This window comes from Amia ocellicauda, chromosome 19 (assembly GCF_036373705.1).
Source record: "Amia ocellicauda isolate fAmiCal2 chromosome 19, fAmiCal2.hap1, whole genome shotgun sequence".
Classification (NCBI taxonomy): domain Eukaryota; kingdom Metazoa; phylum Chordata; class Actinopteri; order Amiiformes; family Amiidae; genus Amia; species Amia ocellicauda.
In genome coordinates this window covers 8,055,684-8,074,646 of record NC_089868.1, presented here as the reverse complement: position 1 = coordinate 8,074,646, position 18,963 = coordinate 8,055,684, and the positions used below count along the sequence as shown (strand labels likewise).

The 18,963-nt window shown below is 40.1% G+C and overlaps 1 protein-coding gene across 6 annotated transcripts in view; it reads left to right on the top strand.

Annotated features, from left to right (window-relative positions):
- patj (PATJ crumbs cell polarity complex component) overlaps window positions 1–18,963 on the top strand; it is a 280,589-nt gene that overhangs the window by 211,675 nt on the left and 49,951 nt on the right. For all 6 annotated transcript variants that reach the window (XM_066691664.1, XM_066691663.1, XM_066691661.1 and 3 more), the window contains 2 exons: window positions 10,536–10,627; window positions 18,026–18,098. In XM_066691664.1, coding sequence (XP_066547761.1) covers window positions 10,536–10,627; window positions 18,026–18,098 — 165 coding nt within the window. The remainder of the gene's footprint in view (window positions 1–10,535; window positions 10,628–18,025; window positions 18,099–18,963) is intronic.

The window sequence follows — 18,963 nt, the reverse complement described above, 5'->3', positions numbered from 1 at the left end:
TCAGGCCGGGCTCCGGGTAGATGGTCGGCCGGGCTTCTGGATGGGACCCAATCCGTGAGGAGTCCGCCGACGACTCTGGCTAGGTCCCCTGTCGCTCCCGGTCCGTCCCAATCTCCACTCGCCTCGGCCTCCGGACCGCTCCAAAGACCCAGGAGCTCTGTCAACCGGCACCTCCCCGTCTCGTCTGGTCTGGCCTGATGGATCAGCTCCCTGCAAGGAAAAGAAAAGGACTGTCAAATACAGTTCGATGCCCCCTGCTGGACAAAGGTTTCTCTCACTATTGTGGATGTAAGTGAGGAGAAGCAGATGAGCTGAAAAATCACTTCTCAGAGGTGTCTGCATCTCTGCTGCTTATGTACAAGGGCTCCTAGTGCCAATCCAAGTTGATTAACAATTGCTGATACCTAATTGGTCCCACTGGGTTGGAATATGCAGGCTCATTCTTTCATCTGAGAAACTCTGAATTATCTGAGGCTTGTGGCTTCCACTGATGAGCAATGGCAACACTTTAAATTTACTGTGGTATAAAATATGCTATGTATATGTGTGTGTGTGTGTATATATATATACATATAGATATATATATCTACACTACCGTTCAAAGGTTTTAGAACACCCCCATTTTTTCAGTTTTTATTAAAATTTAAGCACAGTTTTTAAGTACAGTTTCCTACACCATCAAAAGGCACTGGAGGGAACTCTGACTGGAAGAGGTCTGGCAGACCCAAAGCCACAACAGAATCAGAAGACAAGTTTCTGAGAGTCAACAGATTGTGTGATCGACGGCTCACAGGACAACAGCCTCAAGCAACAGCTTAACACTGGTCAAAGTAAGCAAGTGTCAGTTTCAACTGTGAAGAGAAGACTTCAAGCTGCAGGTTTGACAGGTCGAGTGGTAGTAAGAAAGCCATTGCTAACATGGCAAAATAAGAAAAAGAGGCTTGCCTGGGCCATGAAGCACTGTCAGTGGACTACTGAAGGTCTTATGGACTGATTAATTAAAATGTGAAATCTTCGGTTCATCACGCAGGTTTTTTGTACACCGTCGGGTAGGTGAAGGGATGGTTCCTCAGTGTGTGACACCAACTGTCAAACATGGAGGCAGTGATGGTCTGGGGCTCTTTTGGTGGATCCAGAATCTGTGACTTGCACAGAGTGAGTGGCACCCTGAACCAAAGCGGCTACCACAGCATTTTGCAGCACCATGCAATACCCTCAAGTATAGTTGGTTTAATACCCTAGTTGGTCAGGGGTTCATCCTACAGCAAGATAATGACGCAAAACATGCGATGAACTGGATAGAAGCATGAAAGAAAAAGCAACCTACAAGTCCAACACATTTGTGGAAATTTCTGCAACAGTGTTGGGAAGAACTTTCCAAACAATATTTGATTTCCATTGTAGAAAGAATACATTGAGACATTAAACTGCGTAAATTTCAATACAAACTGGAAAAATAGAGGTGTTCTAAAACTTTTGACCAGTAGTGTATATGTGTGTGTATATATATATATATATATATATATATACACACACACACATATTTGAGTAATTAGACGCATTATAAATGTACTCCATTGAATCTTAGAATGATTAATGCAGCTCGGTCACTGAACGCAGAACACCTCTGCTCTACCGTCATGTGGAATGTTAATGTGTGAAGGACACTATATGTTAAAACAGATGATATTGTTTGTATATACCCTGTAGTGATAGAGATCTTGGATTGTAATCGCTTTGTCAGTTGTTTCTCTAGATGAGCCATTGTCTCCATTTGTCCTCATGCTGCAACTTCTGTTAAATTGCCGCATCATTCCTTCAGTAATCACAGCGCTGCACTTGAGTTATACCATACTTAAGGACAGCAATGCCATTGGCTGAAGTCTGTCCTGCCGGGTGCGCTTCCCAGTAATAATTGTGCCTGTTGAGCCTGACTCATCTGCCAGGGAAAATGAACCCTTTCCATCACTGTCACTTGCCACCAGTTCCTGGTCCTAATGGAGGGAGAGGAATAACTCCTTGTTAAACTGGTGTCTGCTTTAAATTAATGACAAACCCCCCACAGCCACGTGCTGTGTTAGCATCCCTGTGACTGTCTGACAGTGTTGAGTGAAGCCATGAAGGTCAGAATCCACTGTAAGAAAGTCTCAAATATTAAAGAGTTTAGCTTGTTTTGTTTGTGTGTGTTTTTTTTTTTTAAATAGCTTTATGACCCCAATGACTTCTTTACAGTTTGTTTAAACTGTAGATTGTGTAATGTGTAATTGTGTTTTGTAGTTGATGCATTGTCATAATGAGAACAAACACTTGTGCACCAGTCTGTGGAGGAGTGTAGGTAATATGTACTAAAGTATTTAAATTGGGATATATGGGATAGAGAGAGAGAGAGAGAGAGGCTAATAATAATTGACCCATTCAGGTTTAAGGATGGATATATAAGAAGAAGAAGAAGAAGAAGATAAGCATGACATTTTTGAGTGTAAATTCCTGATCTTGATGCCGAGAAGCAGTTTCACCAGATGGCATTCCAGATAGCTGTGCCTGACTTTCCTTTCAAAATCCTATTTTAAGAGAAAATAAAATACCTGTTATTGGAAATTTACTGAGGTTAAAACAGAAGAAAAAAAATGGAAGCACATCCATTTTGCGGTGCCTGGAGTGTCTCTTCTATGACTCTCATGTGTCTAGTCAAAATTACTCAAATTGATGATGTAACACCAATAATTTTTGTTTAATTGAACTCTTAAAGGATTTAAACAGCAGCGACATTTCTGTACTAAGACCTTCAGCAAGTTGCATTTGTTGCAAAACAAATGGCTTAACTCAGGCTATGACTGAAAAACTGAGCTGGTTCCGTTAACATGAAGGCATTTGTGTGTTTCAGCTCTTATGTACAACTGTTGGACGGGGCTGCCTTTTGTCAGAGGTTAAACTCCCTCTATGTCTGAGACATGTGTTGACTGCCTCCATGCAGTCTCCTAAAGAGATGTGGAGCCCATCATTAAATATTCATGCAGCAGACGGTGCTTGGAAATGATGCATCATCAAAATATGTAATCTGTTCCAATGCATGCACACATGCCATCTCCCTCCCTCAGGGCAGATGAGGATTAGAATGGTGAAAATAAGGTGGACAGCCTCATTTATCTGCCTTGCTGTCAGGGTGCCTCCACAGTCTGTTTATTGTGCTTACATCCCACACTTTGGTGAGCACACAGACGATCCAACTCAAAACGACCAGCAAGGAAAAGGTGTTTAATGACCTCTTAATAATATGAATCTCAATTAGACTTTAATGTGCTGGGACATCACTATTAAATTGCTGCTCATAAATACTTTTTGCACATTTCATCTGGAGTAGTCGACCCTATTCATATATGCATATACTGTGTGTGTGTGTGTGTGTGTGTGTGTGTGTATATATATACATATATACATATTCATAAATAATGAGGTGAATACCATTACCCTTTGAGAGGTCATATTTATCTGTCAGTGCAGGAAGTGTCATTTCACACCAATCAGCAGAGAATTACCTTTAAATTTTTTACAGCCTAGGATTTTGGCCCTTGTAGTTCTTAGTTTTTTCCTTGTTGTATTATGATTTGGGGTTCAATGAATCACATTTTCTTTGGTAAACTTCTGCTGTCAGGCATCATTACATAATTGACTTTCACTTTTCTATTTCTTTTTGTAAATATATATATATATATATATATATATATATATATATATATATATATATATATATATACACTCACCTAAAGGATTATTAGGAACACCTGTTCAATTTCTCATTAATGCAATTATCTAACCAACCAATCACATGGCAGTTGCTTCAATGCATTTAGGGGTGTGGTCCTGGTCAAGACAATCTCCTGAACTCCAAACTGAATGTCTGAATGGGAAAGAAAGGTGATTTAAGCAATTTTGAGCGTGGCATGGTTGTTGGTGCCAGACGGGCCGGTCTGAGTATTTCACAATCTGCTCAGTTACTGGGATTTTCACGCACAAGCATTTCTAGGGTTTACAAAGAATGGTGTGAAAAGGGAAAAACATCCAGTATGCGGCAGTCCTGTGGGCGAAAATGCCTTGTTGATGCTAGAGGTCAGAGGAGAATGGGCCGACTGATTCAAGCTGATAGAAGAGCAACTTTGACTGAAATAACCACTCGTTACAACCGAGGTATGCAGCAAAGCATGTGTGAAGCCACAACACGTACAACTTTGAGGCGGATGGGCTACAACAGCAGAAGACCCCACCGGGTACCACTCATCTCCGCTACAAATAGGAAAAAGAGGCTACAATTTGCACAAGCTCACCAAAATTGGACAGTTGAAGACTGGAAAAATGTTGCCTGGTCTGATGAGTCTCGATTTCTGTTGAGACATTCAGATGGTAGAGTCAGAATTTGGCGTAAACAGAATGAGAACATGGATCCATCATGCCGTTACCACTGTGCAGGCTGGTGGTGGTGGTGTAATGGTGTGGGGGATGTTTTCTTGGCACACTTTAGGCCCCTTAGTGTCAATTGGGCATCGTTTAAATGCCACGGCCTACCTGAGCATTGTTTCTGACCATGTCCATCCCTTTATGACCACCATGTACCCATCCTCTGATGGCTACTTCCAGCAGGATAATGCACCATGTCACAAAGGTGGAATCATTTCAAATTGGTTTCTTGAACATGACAATGAGTTCACTGTACTAAACTGGCCCCCACAGTCACCAGATCTCAACCCAATAGAGCATCTTTGGGATGTGGTGGAACGGGAGCTTCGTGCCCTGGATGTGCATCCCACAGATCTCCATCAACTGCAAGATGCTATCCTATCAATATGGGCCAACATTTCTAAAGAATGCTTTCAGCACCTTGTTGAATCAATGCCACGTAGAATTAAGGCAGTTCTGAAGGCGAAAGGGGGTCAAACACAGTATTAGTATGGTGTTCCTAATAATCCTTTAGGTGAGTGTATATATATATACACTCACCTAAAGGATTATTAGGAACACCTGTTCAATTTCTCATTAATGCAATTATCTAACCAACCAATCACATGGCAGTTGCTTCAATGCATTTAGGGGTGTGGTCCTGGTCAAGACAATCTCCTGAACTCCAAACTGAATGTCTGAATGGGAGAGAAAGGTGATTTAAGCAATTTTGAGCGTGGCATGGTTGTTGGTGCCAGACGGGCTGGTCTGATGTATTTCACAATCTGCTCAGTTACTGGGATTTTCACCCACAACCATTTCTAGGGTTTACAAAGAATGGTGTGAAAAGGGAAAAACATCCAGTATGCGGCAGTCCTGTGGGCGAAAATGCCTTGTTGATGCTAGAGGTCAGAGGACAATGGGCCGACTGATTCAAGCTGATAGAAGAGCAACTTTGACTGAAATAACCACTCGTTACAACCGAGGTATGCAGCAAAGCATTTGTGAAGCCACAACACGTACAACCTTGAGGCGGATGGGCTACAACAGCAGAAGACCCCACCGGGTACCACTCATCTCCACTACAAATAGGAAAAAGAGGCTACAATTTGCACAAGCTCACCAAAATTGGACAGTTGAAGACTGGAAAAATGTTGCCTGGTCTGATGAGTCTCGATTTCTGTTGAGACATTCAGATGGTAGAGTCAGAATTTGGCGTAAACAGAATGAGAACATGGATCCATCATGCCTTGTTACCACTGTGCAGGCTGGTGGTGGTGGTGTAATGGTGTGGGGGATGTTTTCTTGGCACACTTTAGGCCCCTTAGTGCCAATTGGGCATCGTTGAAATGCCATGGCCTACCTGAGCATTGTTTCTGACCATGTCCATCCCTTTATGACCACCATGTACCCATCCTCTGATGGCTACTTCCAGCAGGATAATGCACCATGTCACAAAGGTCGAATCATTTCAAATTGGTTTCTTGAACATGACAATGAGTTCACTGTACTAAACTGGCCCCCACAGTCACCAGATCTCAACCCAATAGAGCATCTTTGGGATGTGGTGGAATGGGAGCTTCGTGCCCTGGATGTGCATCCCACAAATCTCCATCAACTGCAAGATGCTATCCTATCAATATGGGCCAACATTTCTAAAGAATGCTTTCAGCACCTTGTTGAATCAATGCCACGTAGAATTAAGGCAGTTCTGAAGGCAAAAGGGGGTCAAACACAGTATTAGTATGGTGTTCCTAATAATCCTTTAGGTGAGTGTATATATATGTGTGTGTGTGTATAAATACACAACTCTGGAAAAAATTAAGTGGTCTATTAATGTTTTCCAGAGCTATATATATATATATCCATATATATGTTTTTTTTGTTTGTTTTTTACTTCCCCACACTCACCATTTGGTAAGGGTCCTTGTAAATTGGCTCAGCTCACCAATGCTACTCATGTTGTGTTCCTGGAGGTATGTGGAGCCATCCTTTAAAACATGGCAATGGTAGTTCATCCACATTCACACTGCGCTAAAACAGCAGAACTGTAGATGGTGGCCAAATGGAGCTCCCAGACACCCACAGAAGGAGCTAATAGGCAGCAGTCTGAGGGAATCCTGTCCGAGATGGAGCCCACCCAACTATCAACACATTTGACTGATAACATCACCCTTAGAAAATCCTGGACCTTAAAGCTCATATTCTTTTAGTCTATTCAAACCCTTTTAATCACACTTTTTGTTTGATGTATTAAAACTAATTCCTGCTCTTCATAAAAAATTACTTGGCATACAAAGATAGGATTAACTAAGTGCTGGCTCATTGATCAGGTTTTGACCACTTGAGCCTATGTAGAAACAGCTTATTATGACAGTGTTTGATACTTATTTATGCTGGTATCTGTGCATCATTAATTGGTAACACTGTAAGACAGGTTTAGGCAGGTTTTAGAGAGCAGGTTTACAATAAGTATGTGGGATTAATTCTGATTGCTCAATGCAACAACATACATAAAGCTGAGTATTTCAGATTCAGATTTTTTTTTATGAAGAATTTAAATAAATTAAAAAATGTAATTAAAAATTGTCATTTAACTGCTCTATCATTCTAATAAATCTAGCCATGCATATTACCTATTCATTTATTTTATCTGCATTGGTTCAAGGATTTTGAAAATCATTAGAGCTGTGTATTCTGATGGCTAGCACTGAAGAAACCACACAAAGGCCCTGGCCTCACAATATCCTAAACATTCATTAGTGAAAGAAAAATTGAGTTTTTCTAAAAGAGCGCTCAGGAGCATTTCTGATTGTCAAAAATACAAAAGTTAATTAGTTTAGTTGGTGCTTCCCAGCAAGCCACAAATGTCAGTTTCCGGAGAGGGAGAATCTTTGAAAGCTCCAATCTGAATGAGCCAACTTAAATGCCAGGTCGCAGCACAGTGTGATACAGTGTCCTGCTGCAAATGTCACAGCTACAGAAACGGCAATCTCCCTGAAAGGCACATGGTTCAAGCACAGCTTTGTTCAACCATAAAATGCTGCTGCATAGTTCACAGTCAAGTTCCAGTTTAGGAAACATACTTATTTCAGTGGCCTTTTCTGGAGAGAATCGATGAGTCCAGACTTGAACTTCAACACTCTGCTCTTACTGTCTTAAAATCAGTTCACAGCCACAGTTGGGATTTGTTCACCTGATGAATACAATCCCAACTGAAAGCATAGATAGCTATGGAGTTGCTGCAGTTACACAAGATGTAAGTTTTGACTAGTTTCAATTTAGTCAGCAGAAATCTCTATTTTTACCCTGCTTGTAGTTCACTAAACTACAGAAACAATACAATTAATAAGTTTAATAAACCAATAAGTAAATAACATGAAGTAATGGGCTGAGAGTTTGCAGGTCTGACTGTTCTATACATCCCACAGTTTCTTTGCATGAGGTCTATTGTTCAGATGGGATCTTATTAAAGGCCCTTCTAGCCTTAATTACATTTAAATGAGACTTGTTGGTTGCTAGATTTTAAAGCTTAATTGGTTTGGGATCTAAATGAGAAATATCATTAATATGGAGCCCCCTGAGTTCCAATTGTAGAATCAGTTTTTGTGTTGTACCATCTTCTGCTATAAAACAGCACTACAACTGGGTAGACCCTGGGTGATGGTGTGGATTTCCCCCCCCCCTTCTTTTTTCATCCCCTCTCTGATCGTTCTATTTTATTCCCGTTGGTTATTCGGTATATCCCCACTAATACGTGTTTGTACATTCAGTCCCACAATTTAATAAGTCATTTCCCAAATCTTACATAGGACCAGTACAGTAAAATATAAATAGTGTTCTTAACTTTACCTGTCATTGATTCACTTTTTATTTTTGCTGTGGCACTATGCTGTAACCAGCCCCTGTCACTCCATCGCCCTTTGCATCACATCCCCATTCGCTCTCATTTTAAACCTGCTTTCTCATCCTCCCTTCACGTCGCATAACATACTTTTTTTTTTGCAAAACATCCCAATGAAGTAAAACCTCCCTGATTGGCTGTTGAAGTCTTTAGAGATGTCAGTCATTTAACGACCAATAGTTTTTCAAAAATAGTAGCTAAGCAAGCCAGTTTTCATGTAGAAAGGCCTAGCCTGCCTATACCAGATGGTAGTCTGCTAATGAAACTGAGCTAAATAATAGGTAAAAATGAGTTGACTAAATGGTGCTTTTTTCAGTGATTCATATATATTATTTAATGGATTCCCGCAAGTATATTTGGAAAACCCCCCCCGGTTGACAATTCCCAGCCCCACTCTTGCATATTTATCTCTGGGTAGACCAGAACATATGTTTTAAACAGGATTCAAGATGTCAATGTTAAGATATACAAGGAGGGACCATGTTTTTAGCATTCTAATGAGAGGAAGTTTAATGCACGAACAGATCTGATCCTGGTATGATTGAACTCGGAATATACTATTTTAAAAAGATTTTTAACCATTCCTTTATGGCTGCAGAGGGATTACAAAGTCATACAAGTACTTTTGCAATGACCACGTTATTTATTTGTTTGTTTGTCTTTGCACACAAGCAGGCAAGCGGTTGTGCTTCTGCAGCAGTAACATTGTGTAATACTCTTGCTGATCACTGAGCTAATCTGACTGAATTGATAGCGGCTCCTCGCCCCATGACTGATTTACTGCCAGTGTTATTGAAGACGCATTAGAGTATCTTATAGTTGCTTGGTGACAGCTCCTGTGGAGACGTATCTCCAGAAAAACACCAGTGACCTCAGTAAAGGTGAGGACAGGAATTCCTTTCCCACTGACAGGTGTTAATTAGCATAGTTATTTTTTTTCTTTCTTTAATTTAAATTTGTTACTTTTGTTGAGTGTCTTCTAACCAAGTTGTGGGATTGCTTCATGCTTTATGCTTATATGTAAAAAACTAGAAGTTACATTCTTGGGATTCTTCAATAAACTATTTGTTGAGCTTCATCAATCCGTTCTTGAAGAGACGTTATTAATGTTTTATATAAACTGTATTATGTTTTATATTAATAATAATATGCAGACCAAGCAAAGTAAATGTATTATGGTAGCAACAACCACTTTGCAAGTTGTTCAGGGCATACCCTCTAGACATTCCTGTCAATAATAGAAAAGATCACACTGCAAAGAGAGAGAGGGCCCACAGCTGTTTGTTAAAAGTCTGTTTGTGGACTTAATCTTTTCTCCAGATAGGCAGGAACTGTTTTTTTTTAATGAGCGATTGACAGTTGTTAAATAAGATCCGTGGGTTCGGACCTTTCCTGGTATATCAAAGGAAGACATTTGTTCTTTGGATCCCACACCTCTTCCAAGGAAGACTACCATGAACATTACAAGGGTCAGAAATCTGACCTCAAGATAACACTCTGGCAAATCCCCAGTGACAGACCTTGGCCACAGACCCACATGCCCTGCAATGTATAAAAGGCTGTTCAATAAGTCTCTGCTGAGGTAGAGTGCTTCCATATCGGGCCCCTTCCAGGCCTGGCATGTTAAATAAATACATTTATCATCTATGCATCCAGACTGGGTTCTTCAGTTATTAAGCATTCAAAGGAGTGAGATTGGTAATTTTCTGTATTATAATATTTTGTGTGAATTTACAGAAAAGCACATACCAAGCATAAACATGTTTCATGAAACAAAACCATTATGACTTAAATAGCAGCACACACGCCAGCCCCTCTCAGTGCCATTTTTCACCCTTCGTCTCACTAAGACAATAGATAATTTCAAAGACAGGAGGTCGTATTAAAGCAAAACTGACCCAACAACCTAATAGCAATCTAAAACCAGTACTTGACAGCGGTTGTATTCTTGAGAAGTAGAGAGATGCATTGGACAAGAAATATAAAGCTCTCACTGAGTATAGGTTTGTGATTTTTTTTATTATCAGTCAGGTCAGAGGTTTGTTTTGAATCTGGGCCAGGGAAATTGGAAAGCTGACATTGATCATGTCTTCATTTCCACATGTCCCATAACTAGCAGGAATCAAAAATGATTAAGTGTGAATAATTGGATTGGATGTGTGTCTAAGCAACTGTTGTTCTCTTTTTGTCTCTCCTGTAGATCAACAATCAGATATTGTATGGCCGAAGCCACCAGAATGCGTCTGCCATCATCAAAAGTGCGCCTTCCAAAGTCAAGATAGTCTTAATCAGGTAAGAAAAGACCTTTGGGAAGCAGGGAGATGGACACTTCTCATCTACAAACTTGGAGAAGCCTGGATATAGGTTCCAGGTTCATAGAGAAAGTGTTGGGAAGATCAATGCATTAACTTGCTGTGGTTACCAAGTCTGTAGAACTCATTCTAGTTTCTACAAGTGTCTGTTGATCTGCCAAATAGAAGTGGGAGCAAGAAAAATAATAATAATAATTTTAGCAGATTTAGCTTATCCAATCATTATCCAGGCATTGTGTTTAGTAATGAGAAATTGACATATGACAGTGGAACACAGAATAAGAGCATATAGCACTGAACTGAAGTGTGCTTTTGCTGCATAATCAAAATTAAAAAACATAAAATGGCAACTGAAAACCAATTACCTGTTTTGCTACAATATTGCATACATTTTTGGTTAAGTGTTTTAATGTTGACCATGGACCATACTTCCATATTGAAAAGCAATGAAAGGTGACCTTCTGTATATCAATTGTTTAAATAAACATTCGTCAAAAATATATATTGATGCATCATAGGTGAATGGTCCATTGACTCTCTTTTTGACCTAAGAAAAGCTGTTCATGTATTGTACTGCAATGGTAGCTGTAGATAATGCTTAGAACATTAAGCAAGGCATAGTATGGGTTTGCTTTTTGAGTGTGTGTGTGTGTGTGTGTGAGAATTTAATTAAACTCACAGAAGGCTGGTATTAAATTATCCCTGCCCCAAATGGTTTCCTGGGAGAAGTAGCGCAATGGGCACCTCTCTGAGGTACAGACTCATTAATGAATGGATGTCATTGAGATGAAAGGGGACGTGGGGAGTGCTGGGAATTTCGCACTGGATCAATCTCTCACCGATGTGGTCATATGTAACATCATGTGGCACTGTAGGCAAAGGTGACCTCTCATGCTCAGCGCTCATGTTCCCCCTTCAAACCTATTAAAGGTGCGCTGATGGAGAATAACAACGTCCGGGTGTATTACAATGTCCAGAGGAATGAAGAGCAATTATAAGAAGGAAAAGATGAGCCATGTATGTCAAATCAGAGACCATTTAACATAGATTCATAGATGCCTGAAGGCCCCTCGGTTCCAATTAAATTAACTCTTGTTTCTATACATAAGGCTGAGAGAGGTCTAACAAGCATATTTGTTCATTTCATGGAGAATATGGAATGAATAGGCAGGTGTATATTTTGAAAGCATTGTTTTATCCATAAGTGGTTGGTTGGTTGACATACAGCTCAGCCTCCATGTAATGCGGACAGGTTATACTCAAACCCTATTCATAATGCAACAGCTACTCCTGGACTACCATTTGTATTTTCCATCATGTGAATTGCATCATATCTCCAGCTCGATTAAAGTCGCTGACCATCCTGTTGCTTTTTCCAATCCATTGAACAGCTGCACAGACCTGCAGTTATTTTTTCTCTCATAAAAACTTTTTTCTTTTCTTTTTCAGCATCACTTAATATTCAGTTCACATAGATGTCTCCTCGGAGTCCTGTGCTTACCAGGCAACTCTCCTTTTCCCACACTGACATCTGGAACAGAGAAAACAGAGCTTAGGTGTCAGTTGTCAGGAACAGAACTAATGTAAGGTTTATAGGCAATAAGGCACTTAGGCAGTGGCATTAATTTGAATCCTTTTTCAGTAGTTTTTCAACTGGAAGGTACATTACACCTTAACTACACATCAGATACAACTAGACTTCATCTGGACAAGTCTGATCCAACCAATCCCTGTCCTTCATGCAGGCAATAGTTATTGTAAAGGACAGTTGTGTGTCTATCACAGGGGTGGCTAACCCTGCTCCAGGAGAGGGTAATAGATTTTTGTTCTATGCAGACCGTTAACTGCTTAATTAAACCAATTGTGTCTTAATTAGGCAAAATGTCCCTGTGTTCAAGGTATCCATTGATTGGTAATTTGGAGAGACCTGGAAAACCTGCAGGATTGTGGCTCTTCAGGAATAGGATTGGCCACCCCTGCTCAATCACAATCGTACTTTAGTGCAGTGGTTTTCAAACCGTTCCTGGAGTACCCCCTGCCCTGCTGGTTTTTATTCCAACTGAGGTCTTAATTGCTAAATTGAATCCTTAATTGACCTAACAAAGCAATATACCATTCAATTAAGTAATTAAGACATAGGTTTGAACAAAAACCAGCAGGCCTGGGGGTACTCCAGGACCAGCATGAAAACCCCTGCTTTAGTGCAATGGATAGAAAGTATCCATCCATATAGTATTATAATATATTATTATTATTATTATTATTATTATTATTATTATTGTATTAATAGTTATTGTTATTATAATTAGTATTAGTACTGTTAATAATAATAATTTTACCACCAATTCCAATATTGTCATTAGCATTACTAATTTTATCATGACTGTTAACAATATTATTTATTTACAACTAATATTTAATTTGAATCCTGCTCACCCTAATTTAAAGCAACGTCATTCTGCAGACATACAATAGCGCAGTTACTGACTTGACTTCAGCACAGGGAAGCAAAAGATCCTTAAAACCCTCAGTTGTATTTTGACAAATAGTACAGAACAGATTGGAGAATCAACAGCAATTACAGATTGACTCTCAAATAATGTGCAGATAATTTTTTTTGTGAGAAAGGACAAACCCAAGTCTCAGTAGAATTTACTCTTTTGTCTGGGAATCAAATACAGCAGGCAAGGGATGTGTCTTTGTGTTACTTGAATAATTCTATTAAGTTTATCTTGGTTCATACTTTTCTATCTGTGAAATAATAATCCTTCAGTTTTAGGCTATCATCTGTTCAGACAGCGTTGAATCAGTTTTACTGAAGATTAAAGGTAGAGCTTTTCACATTGCTATAATATTCCAGTACCTCAAAAAGTGATACATAGGTTCCTCTTTACTGTGTGGACAGTGCTCTACCATGCCCACACAAGTGCTTGCATATCTTATATGTGTATGAGGAATCGAAGGTCGCTATGACACAATTAATCTTAACAGTTTGTTTGGAAGTAATATAAAGGCAGTCTAAATATGCTGAGATACTATTCAAAGGAGATGGAACCGTGGAAGTGCATAGTCCCTAACTAGCAGTTCAGGAAAGAATGGCTTGCTTAACCACATCAGAATATCTCTGGAAAGGTGTGTCAAGAGATTCATCCAATGGAAGTGGAAAGTACCCTATATTGTCGCCAGTGCATAAAACACATATACTTCACCTGCCCTAAATGCTTCATCATTTACATTATTGACATGCATGGACTCACCCCAGATGCAATGAACTGGATTCCAGAGCTGTACATTGACCTATGAACTGATTATGAACTATTATGAACCAAACCAAACCAATGCCAATACAAAGAAGTTTCAGTAGGTGTTTTGGAGATGGTAACTTCCACCAGGGACCATCCCTGCCGTGCTCACCACGATTAGCGCTCCTAGACAAGACAAGATCACCATTGAAAGTCAGATCCAAGATCACAAGCTTCCTTCTGCAAAATAACCTCCCTGTTTCTTGTTGTAACATAATAGGCCATTGTACGTCTCTGACAGAGGTTTTGGTGTTTAAGCTTTCCCTCTATTGTACTATAGTATGAATCTGATAGGCACACAACTGACCTAGAATATTAGTATTGCTTGAGTGATCAAGTGGTATAGATCAATTGCAATTATTATCAGGTTTTTCTGGACACTAAACAGGAGACTCAAAGCATGCAGCCACACCATCACTTGACCAATGCTGGATGGCCTGTCCTACAACAAGCAGGCCATTAGGATTTTGGGAAAACAACCCTGCTTATCCTCAGTCTAGATGAAATTCAAAAAAACATTTGCATTTGAGTCATTAATTTCCCATAAGCTCTTAATTTCATTGCCAAGCAAATCTAGTGTCGTATGACACATTACCACAGCTTTGCTACCCTCGATAAAACATGGTGTACTGTGAACATTTTGGGAATTAGAGGGTTGGATTGAAGGAAAGTGCATATTAGCACTCCTAACCTTTGTGTTTAGCATTGGGGGCCCAGATGTTTAAGTCAGAGCCGCACATGCAACAGTGTGCAGAGCGTTCTTCTTTTCAAAGGTCTTGGCTCGCATTTCTCACCCCTCCCTTTTGAGAATGTATTGAACAATGGACATACCATAAATAAGATGGCAGGGTGCTGGAGGTCAGCTGTCACCATGCTTAATGGAAAGCTGTAGCAGGCCATACAGTGAGGGAAAAAAGTATTTGATCCCCTGCTGATTTTGTACGTTTGCCCACTGACAAAGAAATTATCAGTCTATAATTTTAATGGTAGGTGTATTTTAACAGTGAGAGACAGAATAACAACAACAAAATCCAGAAAAACGCATTTCAAAAAAGTTATACATCGATTTGCATGTTAATGAGGGAAATAAGTATTTGACCCCTTCGACTTAGTACTTGGTGGCAAAACCCTTGTTGGCAATCACAGAGGTCAGATGTTTCTTGTAGTTGGCCACCAGGTTTGCACACATCTCAGGAGGGATTTTGTCCCACTCCTCTTTGCAGATCCTCTCCAAGTCATTAAGGTTTCGAGGCTGACGTTTGGCAACTCGAACCTTCAGCTCCCTCCACAGATTTTCTATGTGATTATGGTCTGGAGACTGGCTAGGCCACTCCAGGACCTTAATGTGCTTCTTCTTGAGCCACTCCTTTGTTGCCTTGGCTGTGTGTTTTGGGTCATTGTCATGCTGGAATACCCATCCACGACCCATTTTCAATGCCCTAGCTGAGGGAAGGAGGTTCTGACCCAAGATTTGGCCCCGTCCATCGTCCCTTTGATGCGGTGCAGTTGTCCTGTCCCCTTAGCAGAAAAACACCCCCAAAGCATAATGTTTCCACCTCCATGTTTGACAGTGGGGATGGTGTTCTTGGGGTCATATGCAGCATTCCTCCTCCAAACACGGCGAGATGAGTTGATGCCAAAGAGCTCGATTTTGGTCTCATTTGACCACAACACTTTCACCCAGTTCTCCTCGGGCCTGTACATGTGCTTTCTTGAGCAGGGGGACCTTGCGAGAACTGCAAGATTTCAGTCCTTCACGGTGTAGTGTGTTACCAATTGTTTTCTTGGTGACTATGGTCCTAGCTGCCTTGAGATCATTAACAAGATCCTCCCATGTAGTTCTGGGCTGATTCCTCACCGTTCTCATGATCATTGAAACTCCACGAGGTGAGATCTTGCATGGAGCCCCAGACCGAGGGAGACTGACAGTTATTTTGTGTTTCTTCCATTTGCGAATAATCGCACCAACTGTTGTCACCTTCTCACCAAGCTGCTTGGCGATGGTCTTGTAGCCCATTCCAGCCTTGTGTAGGTCTACAATCTTGTCCCTGACATCCTTGGACAGCTCTTTATTCTTTGCCATGGTGGAGAGTTTGGAATCTGATTGATTGATTGCTTCTGTGGACAGGTGTCTTTTATACAGGTAACGAGCTGAGATTAGGAGCACTCCTTTTAAGAGAGTTTTTTCCCTCACTGTATTTCTGCTAGATCACCATAGCGACAGATCGGAAGGGAGGATGAAAGAGAGAGAAAAAAAAAAAAGTATGGTATCACTGTCTCAGTCTTACTTAGTGGTGAATCCCCAACCTGTACCAAAGGGACCTCAAACCCAGAGATCCTGCCAATCCATTAACACGGCACAGCAATACAGTGGCGACCTTGTCAACCTTGCAAGTTTTATGGCCTGTGGTGAGAGCAGAGAAGAGAACTGGCAAATAGATTTTTTTCACATGTTCTCGCCCCCCCCCCCCCCCCAAAAAAAAAAAGAACACATTAGCTGTGATTGGAAGGGGGTCACTTATTGTGCAGACAGAGGAGGAAGGACATCTAATGTCTGATGCACTGACCAGCCTCATCACAGACAAGAGAGGAGCGGCAGTCTAACGTGTCTGTCTGCTGTATCTTTCCCTGGGTCAGAGAAAGCAGTCCTTAATTTCAGGCTCTTCAGGGAAGTGGGAGCTAGGGAGAAAGGAAAGCACCAGACAGGCTGGAGAGAGGGAGGAAGAAGTCAGAGAGAGAAACGGGCAGAGAGGAGAATCCAGTCAGCTAGAAGCATGCAGCACAACAGTTTTCTTCCTTCCAAGGTCACAAAATACAGAAACAGGGACTCCCCACAGTTGTAGACAGCTGCCTCACAGTTGGGAAAGGAAGATGCCAGCTTTTTCATTTCCTGGCCTTTGTTGTGCAGGGTGATACTCCTTTTAAAGTGTGTTATTTTCTTCTTTTAGTTTGATCTTTGTGTCTTATGTGTACTCTGCAGCTGTGCATGAGCGAATCTGTCAGTTTGATGTGCATGTTTTTATTTTGGTTGTTTTTTGTATTTTTTTGGTTGTAAGCAGATAACTCTACTCAAACATATTATGTGCAAATGGTATGAAGGCATTGGTGTTAGTTTTTCAGGGTGTATGCTAGTCATTAACTAGTGGCTGGAGTGTGTTTTAGACTTGCCTTGATTCTGTGCATCTTTGTACAAGGTAGTTTAATTTACCTGCTTTGAAGGAATATGTGTTTTTCTGTTTGTGTACCTTAAATTGTTTGTATTATTTTATAAGAATTGGATAACATGGTTTGGAGACTGTTAAAAAGATTTCAGGGTAAATTTGAATAAATATGCATGCAAGAGCTTTTAATATCAGGATCTGTATTATTACTAATCAGTTCTGTCTTTTACTTTGCTAAACATATAACATATATATATATATATATATATATATATATATATATATATATTTTTTTTTTTTTTTTTTTTTTTTTTCTTTCTCTAAGTAAGCATATCTGCACTTCATAATAACTGTCCTTGTGTGATATCTTTGTATTGTAAAGTCTATTAAGAACCAGGACATTTTATCGTTAAAAGCAACAGTGATTATACATTTCTTTCCATAATTATATAATTGAACAAAATGCTGCCTTAATTTAATTCATGTAATTTTTTTTTTGTACCCCCCCTCCCCATATCTCCTTGTTGATCTGTACAAACTGCTGTGGTTTACCCAAATGTGGATTTCCAAATCCATTCGGTGTCTTTCAGAATTAAAATGGTTTGCTAGAAAGAATTCCCTAGAGGGTCATTCCCCCTTGACCTGAAATGCCACATATGGATTACTATCTGGTAATGGGTCACTCACACAGCCTGGTTGGAAGACCCCCCGCAGCGATGCGTAACTTGTTAGTCAGCTTCAGCTTGTCTAAGGGTGAACCTCCCAGGCACAATCCAGAGCACTACACATGGTGAATTATTCCAGCTTCCCCTTGAGGGAACAGGCCATTAATAATGAAGTGGTTTTGTTTGCAGTTGTCAAATCCTATATAAAGCACTGGATATTGCCTTAAATTGCCATGCATTTCTTTTCAAGGAATGAAGATGCTATCAACCAGATGGCAGTCCCTCCCTTCCCAACATCCTCTGCTTCAGTCTCTTCCAATGAGGTATGGTGCCCTCCAGTTTAAGAAATATCTAGATAAAGCAAATTAATTTCTTACCTTTTAAATATAAGGTTTAGTGGGAGCAAATTCTTACAGACTGAGGACTGAATAGATGCAGGGCACAGAACTGGGTGTTGAAGGACCGAGCTAAAGAGTGAAGTTGACTCGGCAGCATCCTTCAAGAAATTGACAGTTCTGAGTGGGTGCAATAATTTTCTACCATCTTTAGGAGCTGAGCAGCATTTTATCCTTTGTAATCTTTTGCAATGCTCTTCTGAAAAACATGACACTGAATGTCTTCTGAATGTACATTATCTTGTCTAAACTGGAAAGCATTCTGTATAATGCTATATGTGTTTGTGTGGTTTCTACATGCCACATTCTAAATAAATGAACATGGTACAGCAACAGTGTACCTTAATTACACCAGAAGCATAATTTAGATCGTACAATCATATGCTTATCTTCAGAAGGCTTTCTGGACCATTCTGAACACCTTTGTGTGCAAAAGCATATATAGAATATACAAATGGAGTCGGAAGTATTCACACCCTTCATATGCATGTTACACTGTTATTACTTCAGTGTAACAAACATAGGTCTAGCATAAACATATGTATCTGTTATTAAGAATAAAGCTGAATACATAGACATAGGTCTATCATAAACATATGCATATTTTATTAAGAATAAAGCAGAATACTTCAATGGTCCTCAGCTCAATTAAACATTAGGAACAAAAAATACCTGTCTACCTACAATTTAACACTGTGAAAACGTATTTTGAATTACTGAAACACAGCCAATGACATTACAAATTGAAAGAGAAATATCAGTCTCTTAGTGTAAACAAAACGGGTCTACGTCT